The 12,176-nt window shown below is 33.3% G+C and overlaps 1 protein-coding gene across 3 annotated transcripts; it reads right to left on the minus strand.

Annotated features, from left to right (window-relative positions):
• Positions 1-2,573: 2,573 nt before the first annotated feature.
• LOC115702104 (heavy metal-associated isoprenylated plant protein 24) lies at positions 2,574-4,840 on the minus strand. Of its 3 annotated transcripts, none has more exons than XM_061105644.1 (4): positions 4,692-4,840; positions 4,021-4,192; positions 3,760-3,780; positions 2,574-3,042 (listed from the first exon to the last, which is right to left on the minus strand). In XM_061105644.1, exons 2-4 carry the CDS (start codon positions 4,175-4,177, stop codon positions 2,747-2,749), a joined length of 474 nt encoding a protein of 157 aa, XP_060961627.1. In that variant the 5' UTR covers positions 4,178-4,192; positions 4,692-4,840; the 3' UTR covers positions 2,574-2,746. The 3 variants fall into 3 exon arrangements, with proteins under 3 accessions (XP_060961627.1, XP_060961626.1, XP_060961628.1); XM_061105643.1 differs by lacking the exon at positions 4,692-4,840 and adding an exon at positions 4,349-4,503; XM_061105645.1 differs by lacking the exons at positions 3,760-3,780; positions 4,692-4,840 and having other exon boundaries at positions 4,021-4,497.
• Positions 4,841-12,176: the final 7,336 nt, after the last annotated feature.

The raw sequence follows: 12,176 nt of genomic DNA on the forward strand, positions 1-12,176 counted from the left end.
TCATTAAGCTCGGTAAAAATAGTATAAACTGACACGTACTTGTCGTTCTTCTTTTGTTTCTTTTTGTCCTTGAACACCCCTTAGAATCATCTTTCCTCTTTGAGCTAGAGACCCCTGAGTTATCAACTCTAGTTGAGACAGTACTTGTTGAAACATTGCTGGGTTTGCCTCCCCAGCCAGTTTTTAACAAGTTCATCTCTTTTCGAGCTTCTTCTTTTCGGACAAACACCTGAGCCCTCTCGTTGAATTCAGTGATGCTCTTCACTGGACGACCCTGTAAGTCGTCCCACAATTTTCCCCCAGCAACGGATAGATCAGTAGTGATTCCCGCCTAAGGGCAGTAAGTTGTGTACTATCATCCAAATTTCTAACTCTTGTAACAGCCGTGCTAAAGCGACTTAAATATGCCTTAAGTGTCTCGTCAGGCTGTTGCTTTATGTTGGTTAGCGAGGACGCCTCAGGTCGCCTATCCCTTGCGGCCTGGAACTACTTTTTGAAGTTTTTGGACAACTGTTCTCAGAAAGTAATGGAATGATGAGTAAATTTGTTGAACCAGTTGCTTACTGCTCCAACTAGCGAGGTAGGAACAAAATACAATATAAATTGTTTGTAACATTACTGGCTCGCATTATAGTGCTGAAATTATTCAAATGCGAGACCAGATCTGTGGTCCCATCATACAGCGAGACATGAGGGTTTTCAAATCCACGAGAAAAAGGGGTATTCATGATATTTGGATGGTACGGCTCGAGTTCCTCATCTGAGTCGTATCCAGATTGTTTTCCTAACTCCCCCACTTGATACCTCCTAAACTTATCTTCCAACTCGTCTAATAGGATCCTCTTACTTTAGACCGAGTTGTTGGCGAAGATCAGGTTTTTTCTGATTCAAGTGCCCTCGCAGATCCGGTTGGGTATAATTACTAGCGGACCTCGTTCTACTTACTGAATGAGTCCTACTTACGGACCTCGTCTTGCTCTGGGACCTCATCCTATTCATGGATCTCATCCTTGAGTGACTTGCTGTCTTACTGGTTCCAATGCACAAGTACAAATTTTGAATTTTCTAATCCAATCCAATCTACATAAGTGCGGATATCCGCATTTGCGAATTAAGGCCCCGTTTGGGAGAGCTTTTTAAAAAGCTAAAATCACTTTTAGAAAAAGTTATGAGTTAATATGTGTTTGGTAAAATTTAAAAAATAGCTTTCTCAAAAATTTAAGTTAAATTTATAGCTTTTAGGAAAAGTTGGCTCACCCTAGATTTGAGATTTTAGCTTTAAAGGGAAGCTACAATTTTGGTTTAATGAATTTTTCACTTGACTCAATTGCCCTCATCTAATTTTAAAATTTCCTATTTACCAATTAATTTTAGGGCTTCTTAAATTCTTTCAATCTCATCCTTATTCAAAAAAAAAAAAAAACAATCAAAAACTAATCAACAATCATCTTATTATTATTATTATTATTATTATTATTGTTATTATTATTATTATTATTATTATTATTATTATTATTATTATTAGTAGTAGTAGTAAAAGTCTAATTTATTATTTTATTATATAAATATATAAAAGAATTAATTATTATAAGAAAAAAATTATCGTAATTTATAATATAATAAATAATATTTATAAATATATTAATAGGTATAAAATTATTTAAATAAATTAGATAACAAATGGCATACCTATTTTAGTAATTATATATTTAAAAACTATTTAATCATTTAGCTTACCAAACACTTATATGCAACTTTTCAACTCACAGCTATTTTAGAATTATATTTACCAAACACTCAGTAGCTTTTTGTCACAGCACAACTACAGCTGCTTTTTCTCACAGCACAGCTACAGCTGCTTTTTTCCTACAGCATAACTGTGCCAAACTGGCCCTAAATTGCATTGGATGGACTATTTTATGAACAACCCTATACAAGTTTTATAAATATTATCATTTACATAGACTAAATAATTTTTTTAAACAGAATTCTAATAAATTTTTATCTGTATTTTTATAATTATTAAGGGTGCGTTTGGAAGTATCTATGTAATTACTAGGTAGAGTAATTACTAGGGTGGTAATTACACAGTGTAGTAATTACACAGTGTAGTAATTACACTATATTTTAAAATGCAAAGTGTGTTTGGATATGAGGTGGTTATTACATATGAATTCTTAATATCTTGTTTGGTAAAATAGTTAGTAATTACATGGGAAAATAATATTTTTTAGTAGCTAATGTCTAATATGGAAAGTTTTTAGCAATTACACAGTGTAATTACATTCAATTCTCATGGGGGGGCATGAGAATTGGAGAGTGTAATTGGAACCCCTCAATTACTTCCAATAACACAGTTACAGTGTAATTACATGGTCAGACAAACATGCCAAATTGTGTAATTACCTCCAATTACACACAAATCCAATTACATTGTGACTTTCCAAACGCACCCTAAAATACCAACAAGTTTCTTCATATGCCTAATTTATAGTTAATGCTGATAATATTATATAAGCTCCACTATCCTCAACATATCTAATAATAAAATTATAAAATAAATGGAGTAAGAATTAAACAGGGGAAATTTGATGATCATCATGGCCCGTGATCACCTTTTCATCATATAAATATATATATATATATATATTTATATATATATATTTAAATATTTGATTGATTGATTGATACAAATTACATTGCACGTGCGTACTTACTCAAAATACTTAAAAGGTATTATATCTAGCTACATGATAGTGCAGGAATTAGGGTTCTCATCACTGAACATAATGGTGTAGGAGTCGTCGACGGTAGTCTCGGTGATGGTGGCGGTGTTGGGCACGCGCCTCACCATGTTGGGCGGGGCCTTCTTATCGTACGCCTGAGATACGTATGGGTTGGCCACCATATTGTACGGAACGTACGGCCACAGCTCAACCTTCTTCTTCGTCGACTGAGCTGCCTTCAACACTTTCTTCGGATCCACGTAGCCACTCACTGTCGCCTTTTGCTGTTTCAGGTCCACTTCTACCGATTTTGCCCCTGCCACACATCCATTTATTACTTAACCATTCCTTCTTAAATCATATATATTAGGGGTGTTCACTGTGGAGGTGTCGCGGGTTGTAGCTATTTTTTCAAACCAAACTGAATACTTAGTTTTTATAATTTCTCTAACCGCAACTACATGGTGAGATCTTAAAACCGTGAAAATCACACTGCGAAAATACAGTATTGTGCGGTACGATTTGAGGAGTTTACACTATCATCATTATCAAACATGTATAAAAATTTAAAAATCAAATTAATAAAGTTTAATAATACAAAATAAAAAAAATATTATTGAAATTTTAGCATTATAATATGTATGCATAAATTATATATATATTTGTTCTTATATAAAAAAATAAATAAATATTATATTGTAAAAATTAGTGACTTTATAATACATAATGCGGTGCAATTTAAATTATAATTATTAAATTCAAAATTAAAAACTGTACCGTATCGCGCCGTTTAAAAAAATGCAAACTGTACCTCAAAAAATTATAAACCATATTTTTTATAAGATGTGATTCGGACGATTTGTACAATTAGATAGTATATAAGTTATTTATCATAACATTTATTAAATAAAAATATATAGATCCAATAAAATGGTATAAAAAAGCCACGGCAAAACAAGTATTACATTTTATACCATTTTGTTGTATTATTATTTAATTAAAGAAATATTTAATTTTTTTTACAGCCCCACACCACAAATAAGTGATTCCATCCCTGCATATACATAAAAAATAAAAAATTATATGTGCATATATATATATATACATATATTATTCTAAATTATTGATTAGAGAATGAAACTTGTCATGTAAAATATAAAGTACTATAGTTGGTCAACAATTACTATTTGATGTTTTAAGTACTAATGTTGAAATAACTTTCATTTAATTTACTATGTATATATAATTAAATTAATAATATAATGAAAAGAGTATAATATATGTATATATATACCTTTGACGCCGGAGAGAACGCTCTTGACCTTGCGGGCACAGCCCTCGCAGTCCATCCTGATTTTTAGGGCTACAGTTTGTGTTTGCTTCTTCTTCTTCTTCTTTTTCACACTGCTTAGTAGATCTGACAAGTACTCCAAAGTACCTTCAACTCCCATTTTTCTCTCTACTCACTTTTTCGATAATATAATATATACGTACGAAAGATGATTATTATTAATATTAACCAGTTAGTTATTACTCAAATATCTTATATATAGTTTTTACAGTTATAATAATAAACTGATCTATCTATTTAATTGATATGGAAGATCAATCAGAAACAAAACCTGAGATATATAATTGTTTTGATGAAAAGAAGAACTAGTAGTTTATCTTTATAACTTGGTACTTAATTAATTTGCTAGATAATATATATATAAGGAGATATCGATGATCATGATGATAGTGAATAATATTATGAGTGACAAGAAAAATGATATGAAAGATACGCTAAACTTGCTCGGTATATATAGCTTTATTTATTTTTTCTTTCTTTTTTGAATATATTTAATAATTAGTGATTGAAAAAGATAATTGACTCTCACAATTATTGCAAATTTTTTAATGTAATATAAAAAAAAAGTAATAGAATAAAACAACTATAAATTTAATTAAAGGTGGGGTACGTACGTCCTGGTCCTAGAAAGTGCAGGAACCTTCATTGAAAACCCTGTGGGGATTCCCTTCTTTATAAATTAATAAATCACATAAATATATGTATATATATATTAACATACACTAATTTAATGTGTAGGGATGTCACCATACTAATACGTGTGTATTATGCATAAATTATCTGCTACAACGATTTTTTTCTTATGTGCCGTGAAATTAGGGTAGGTTAGTATTTATATATACATATAAATATATGCCAATATGTTTATTCAAAAGAAAGAGGAAGAGTTCAATACTTTTGGTACACGAAAGTATATATAGAAAGTAAACAGAGTACCGGTAAAGCTTGATAGCAAATACACCTATAGTGGACAAAGACCCTTCGAGCTTTGAAAATTTTCCAACTAAAATTTATTATAAGGTTTCTGATAATAATACGAACTTGGATCTTGCTTAATCAGTCGCCACGTATTAAAATAAAGGGAGAAGATCGGTATGTACAGTTGATGAATGGTTGATGCATGGGCCACGTGTCTACCAGATATTAATAGTAAATAATATATATGGGAGCTGGTGAGGTAAGCTTTAATATTTTTTTGTGTGTCCTGTGCTGAAATTGCTTGGTTGATTGGTTTTATTGATTGGGCGGTGGTACAGTAGAAATTAAAATTAAAAGATGGAGAATAAACAAAGGTATAAGGTGGGTCTGGCTGCTATTCCACATGGCAACCAACAATGTGTCAAAATGAGTATATTTAAAGCACCATCTTTTCTTATCAGATTATAATGTTATTGAAAAGGTTACATTTATGGTTTTGGAGTTTTTTCATAATAGAGGGAACGATGTGTGGTGGAGATCATATCTATCAACTTACTTTTATGGCTAATAAAGTAATGCAAATTATTTCGCAAAAGGAAATATATGCGTGCTACATTAGTAATTAGAAGAGTACTCTGTACCCGAACCACTTGAAGCTAGCTCAAGTGGTCGTATGAGTGTGCGTGTGTGTTAGAAGTCCTAGGTTCAAGTTTCAGATTATGCATGGTTGTAATATATAAACGCTTAAATAAAAAAAAGAGTACTACGTACCCCTCAAGTCAATTACTCACAAACAAACATTCATATTTGACATCTTACAATAAAATCGAAAATAATTTTTTTATAATTTATTTATTTTATAATTTTTAAAATATTTTAATAATTATTTTTTAAAATTAATTTTACGTGGACCACTAAAAATTTGCCACGTTTATAAGTGTGTACACGTAGACAATTCACCGTGGCACTTAACTATGATTTTAGACGGAGGGGTGTACAAAGCAAAACGGAATGGGAGTTTAGGTAGTTTTGACCCCAAAAGATTAATTTTTGTGGTTAAGTGTTAAAAAATTTAAAGTTCAAGTAGTTTAGCCGCCAATATCCCTTATAAAATTATATTTACTGTGTTTAATTAAAGTGTCCATTAGTATAATCAATACCAGTGATTAGCCTTCCTAGTATTGGTCCATACTTTGAATTGGTCAAATTTTTATTTTACCCTTCTAATTACCTCTTTATCATTTAGTACTATTAATTAATTCACTAGTAAAAGGATAATTTAGATCCAATTTAAATTTGTGCACAACTTTTTAGTTCTAGAATTAACACGTAAATGGAACCAATATTTAATCAATAGAAAAGTCGAGATTCCATATTGTAAATTAAGTTTCCATCCATACACATTATTAGATTACCAAAATAGAAATTGTAAGAATCATCTTCACTGAGAAACTTTCACGAGTGAATCAAAGAAACTAATAACATATGAACATGAGTTCATGATTTTTTAGGATTTTGGTTGATTTACTAATTGATCATCTTTATGATATAAATTAGATCATTATAGTAAACGACTAGTTTGATAAAGATAACTTAATTACATATCGGTCCTGTCATATATAATTTCTATTATATATAACACATTCACCAAGATATCAATCTACATCAGCAATCCGAATCAAGATTGCTTGCACTGAGTAACGAGCATTAATGAATTTTACTAGTAATTGTTGATTAAAGATTCTATTATTTTAAATTTTACTTGCTATTTTAGTCATATAGCTCATGATAATGATAATGAAATCGATCAATGATAATGAAAATAATAATAAGAATTTTACGTGGTTGGGGCGTTAATGAACCTTAGTCCACGAGTCAATATTATTACTTGAAAGCTAGAAAATCATTAAGGTTTACAAGAATGTATGAACTCTATATTTTCCTGAGCAATTGAGGATGAGTTTCTAACCCTTTGCATGAAAGGTTCTTTGTGTATTTATAGTGTTTAGGTTTTTTATTCGTTATCCTTTTTCCACTAATGGGGTCATTACAAGTAACATATCGACTAGGGCTTATCTGGTGAACTCTAGCCCATAAGGTGCTTGGTGTATGTTGATATGGATGCCACATCACATTGGCAGTTGCTAAAAGTCGTGTCCTATCTTCGTGAAGAATAAAGAAACATTATATGCTTAATTGCTAATTACTCTATTTCCATATTTAAGAAGATATGATCTTTGGGCGAGAGTTAATTCTTGATATCTTGGGCTCTTGTAATTAATGAGAATACTTCTGATATGGACTTCTAGATGCTCGTTGTCTGCTTTTCCCGGATGCACTGTGTAATATCTTCTGAATGTTGGATGGGTTACTCGCCTGGACGAGTCTTCTACTTTTCTGGAAAGACTGACTGCATATGGGTTTGGTCCAATATTTCATTTGGGTATGCTATTGGCCCTAGAGTATTTACACTGTAGTCACTTGTAGAATCCCACGTGTACCCATCCAGAAAAATGGATAACATTTACCCTCCAAGCTTTCGAAACTCAAGGGGTTATGGAAACTTGCTCCCTTCCACTCAGATGGATAGGGGTTATGGAAACTTGCGATTCTTCCCATCAATTTGTGAACATCTTTGTGTTTTTAGGGAAAGGCATGTCTGGAATAGCTTTGATCTTTCCGCATTTACCTCAATGCCTCGAGAACTAACTATAAAACCCAAGAATTTCCCTAAGGAAACCCTAAAAGTACATTTCCTTGGATTCAGTTTCATTCCGTACTCATGGATGATGGAAAATGCTTCCTCTAAATGTTCATGATGGCTCACGAAGGTTTTTGATTTTACCAGCATGTCATCGACATAAACCTCCATATTATTTCCCAATAAATGTTTAAACATTTTGTTTTCTAGTCACTGATATGTAGCTCTAGTATTCTTTAACCAAAATGGTATGACCTTACAGTAGTAGATTCCTTTGTTAGTTTGGAAGCTTGTGTGCTCTTGATTAGCCACGTGCATCTTGATTTGATTGTAGCTGGAGTATGCATCCACGAAGGTTAAAAGTTGGTATCCCAAGGCTGCGTCAATCATATGATCAATGCGCATAAGTGGAAAACAGTCTTTTAGACAAGCTTTATTCAAGTCTATGAAATCTATATACATTCTCCATGTCCCATTAGGCTTTGGGACCCAAACCAGATTGTCGAGCCATATGGGCTGTATAGCTTTCCTAAGGAAGTCAATGTTTGTTAGCTTGTCTACTTTTGTTTTTACTACTTCTGACCTCACTGGATCTACAGGTTTTCGCTTTTATTGGACTGGATCTGCCTTGGGGTCTATGTTCAATGCAAGGAAAATCATACAAGAACTCATTCCAGTCATGTCAGAATGACTCCAGGCTAATACGTCACTGTTTGCCTTGACTGTGGAGATAGTTTTTCCTTCACTACAGGAGGTAGGTTCTTCCCCACTCTGATGACTTTGGTGGGATCTTTGTCATCGATACGTACTTCTTCTACTTCTTTTATTGGTTCTATTATTCATTCCACGCCAATTCGTGGATCAAATTCATCTTCTTGGCAACCCCCAGTATTGGTTGGGAAGATGTTCCAGCTTCAGATGCATTTCCTTCCTGTACCATGAGAATTATCCTAGTTGAAACGCTATAGCAACTTTGTGCGCTTCTTTGATTGCCTCTGATCGTCCCTATACTTTTGGTATCGCTTGGGAATTTTAGGTACAAGTGGTTGATGGATGTTACCACTCTAAAATCCATCAAAAAAGTTCTTCCTAAGATGGTGTTGTAAGCGGTAGGGCAATAAACTATTACGAATGTGTTGTATTTAAATGATGACACTTCATTGCTTTCAGGAACTTCCTCATTTATTGTCATTGGATGTTGTATGTTTTCCATGGGGATCAGCGTGTCTCCGTTGAAGCCTTGTAGTTGAATCAAACATGGCAATAGATTGGCTTCCACCTGACCAATGATCGCCATGAGGAAATTGCTCATGAGGAAAATGCACATGCCTAGCATCATGAGGAAAATGCACCAGAGGATCGTCATGAGGAAAAAGCACATGCATGGCATCATCTTCTATGAAAGTCATTGGTGAATTCATCAACCTTGGACGTTAGGCAAGTGATTGTACCAGGTGGTAAGCTTTGTTTTGGTTCAATTCATTCAAGTACCTTTTCTACACATTTTAGGTGCTTCCAGAAATGTGAGGTCCACCATAAATAGTTGATGCATGACCGTCTAAGGCTGGCAAAACAACTCCTAGGGGGTACTAATTTTTGGTATCGGGAGCTACAGCTAATGCAGCTACTGCAGCATTCTATGCCCCCTGAAGGGCTTGTACATTTTGAGTTTGTATTCTAGGAGCTTATGGATGGCCTACTCCCTGAGGAGGATTTATGACTCCATGATGTCCAACAATGAAAATTTGTCCATGTGCAACTACAGGTCCAGGATATATGGCATAAATCCTTACCCAATTGGATAAGTGTTCATTTTGTACCAGTCCCTCAATTTTATTTTTCAGATAGTTACATTCATTTGTGATGTGCCTAATATCACCGTTATATTTGTACTTCTTATTTGGATATATTCTTTGTCTTTTGCCCTTATAAATGGGCGAAGGCTTCTTGTAATGAACCATGTTACAAGTTTCCTTGTACATATACTCTCGAGTATCTATAAGACTTGTCAACTCAATGTACCTTGATTCTTGATACTTTTCCTTCTTCGCAGAATCATTCCAATTTGGACCTTTTCAACTCCTATTACCCCGTGACTGGGTTATATTAGACTCTAGAACTTTTTCTTTTTGGTTCATTTGTTTGGGAGCGGTACTATATCCAGTTTGTGCAGCTCTGAAGATGAAAAAACTAGCATGTGTAGCTGGCTATACAGAAGTACTTGGTCCATATACCGTTGGGGTTGTAAAAGCAGTTGGTGCAGGGTAAATGGACGGAGTTGTCATCTGTGAAGTTGTAGCATTTGGTACATCGGTGGAAGGTTCTGGGAGTACTCTATACGCTTGAGTATATGCTTCTTCCAAATTTATAAATCCTTGAGCTTTTGTCAAGAAATTGGTTAGAGTATCTGCTCTTTTGCGTTGAAGCTCTCCCCACAACAATGATCTAGTTGCAAGTCCTAATGTTAAGGCTAATATTTTCATATAATTAGTGACCTTGGTCTTAACAAATACATTTATCATGCGTTGGATGTACTTCTTCAGGCTTTCTCCTGGCTGTTGTTTGACACTAGTCAGGGCACTAGCTTCCAGGTCGAAGGCCTTCGTTGCTACAAACTGTGTTTTAAATATCGCTTGCAGATCTCTCTAATTGTGGATCGATCCCAGAGATACTCTCTTCCACCAATCCTTCACGAACTTACTTGGTGTTAATGAAAAACATAAACATTTAATGCCATCACTAGCCTTGGCGACTTGCATAATACGATTGTACTTGGACAGGTAGTCCCTGGGGTCCATCCTTCCTTCATATAGCTCCATCTGTGGAATTCTAAAGTGCTCTGGCAGTGGTACTTCTATGATTATTTTCACACACAAGGCTCCGTATCTTCTTCCTTAGGGTCTGACATGGTGCCGCTTTACTCTCTCGAGATTCTTTCTTTGATTTTATCAACTCCTCGACTTTGCATTCCATGTATGGAGTCTTGTCACTTGAAGATTCTCTTTTACGAACACGATCGTTGATATGGTTTCTCAGATAGTTCTCACGGGGTTTAGCTTTTTCTACTTTAGCTCTTTCTTTTTTCTCATTTAATCTTCTTCGAAGATTAGTTGTGGAAATACTTCTACTATTGTCGTTTGATATAGGGTATAACTCATCAGCATCATCATCATTACTAGAATTGTTGGGATGATGCTTCTCCTTCCGAGACTCTGGCTTCCAGACTACGACATCAGTCTTACTTTTCTGCGTGACTCTGCCTCTAGAATTAGTCTAGTCACCATGTCCTGAAGCATGATTTTCTTTCTTTAATTGTTAAGGTTGGTCAACAGTGTTGGAATTTTTATGTTTCTTGGTGGAAGGAGTCTTTTTAGGATTATTGACAGCTATCCCTTTGTTTTTGTCTTTGCAAATGCTCGAGGTTCCAGGATCTTATGGAAATGCTCTTTCAAGAGCATCAAATGTTGGAGAAACTTGTACGTCGGGAGTCCCTAGGTCAGGGCAGTCATCACGACCTTTGTTCTAGTCATTATTGTGAGCAGCAGCTAGTTAAATTGATCCTAACAAGATAACCCTACTTTCTGCCAATTGACGTTGTTTAGCCATAATGACCATAGGGTCTGACTCATCAAATCGACCTTATTTTGAAGGTCAACTTCAGGCATATTATTCTCATTTTATTTTTTTAATCTAATATTTATATGCATATATTTTGTTATTATTCAAACGTGTATTTTATAATAAACATGGATTGGTACCTTAATAATAAATACATCATATTTTTTTTATCAAACTAATAATATATGAATGGGTTATTTTATTTTTGTATTTTGATAGGAGTATGTCATAATTTTTATTTTTTTGGGAAGAATATAATAATAGTTTTTTTTTTTTTTTTTATGATAATATCTAATCAATTCCACGCGCGCGTAATATATATATGTGTGTTATGAATACATATGTAACGTTTGAGTAAAATTTGACTATATAATAATAATAATAATGATAATAATAATAATAATCCAACAGCTGTAAAAGAAAAGGAAAAAATCTATAATGTTGTGAATTATATTAATGGTATATATAAAGGGTAAATGCCACAGAAGAAACAACATGGATTTTGTTGGACTCCCAGCTGGCATACAGTGATATTATATAGGTGTCATATGTATCTTATTAATTTTGTGAATCACAAAAATAATCACCCATTAGTAAATTTCCAATTTTGGGTTCTTACATTATGATTTTTTTTGTTTAAATTTTTTCTTAATTTTACATATACATTACATATATGGATGGTCATGTATTATTATTTTAAATAAATTTAAAATACCATTTCTATCATCTAATTAATCATATGACAAATATATATATTTTTTATTTTTTTAAAATTTGCAAGGTTTCTCCCAAAATAAAAAATAATAATAATAATAAAAATCAATTATGACATCATCAGCACAAATTAATTGGGTTTGTGTTC

The sequence above is a fragment of the Cannabis sativa genome, chromosome X (assembly GCF_029168945.1).
Source record: "Cannabis sativa cultivar Pink pepper isolate KNU-18-1 chromosome X, ASM2916894v1, whole genome shotgun sequence".
Lineage (NCBI taxonomy): Eukaryota > Viridiplantae > Streptophyta > Magnoliopsida > Rosales > Cannabaceae > Cannabis > Cannabis sativa.

Bases quoted from the DNA above. Each gene is read 5' to 3' on its own strand.
- LOC115702104 (XM_061105644.1), bottom strand. From the start codon at position 4,177: ATGGGAGTTGAAGGTACTTTGGAGTACTTGTCAGATCTACTAAGCAGT. The intron at 3,781-4,020 runs GTATATATATAC...ATGTATATGCAG, and splicing joins CGTTCTCTCCGGCGTCAAAG to GGATGGAATCACTTATTTGT. The intron at 3,043-3,759 runs GTGTGGGGCTGT...GATGTGTGGCAG, and splicing joins GATGGAATCACTTATTTGTG to GGGCAAAATCGGTAGAAGTG.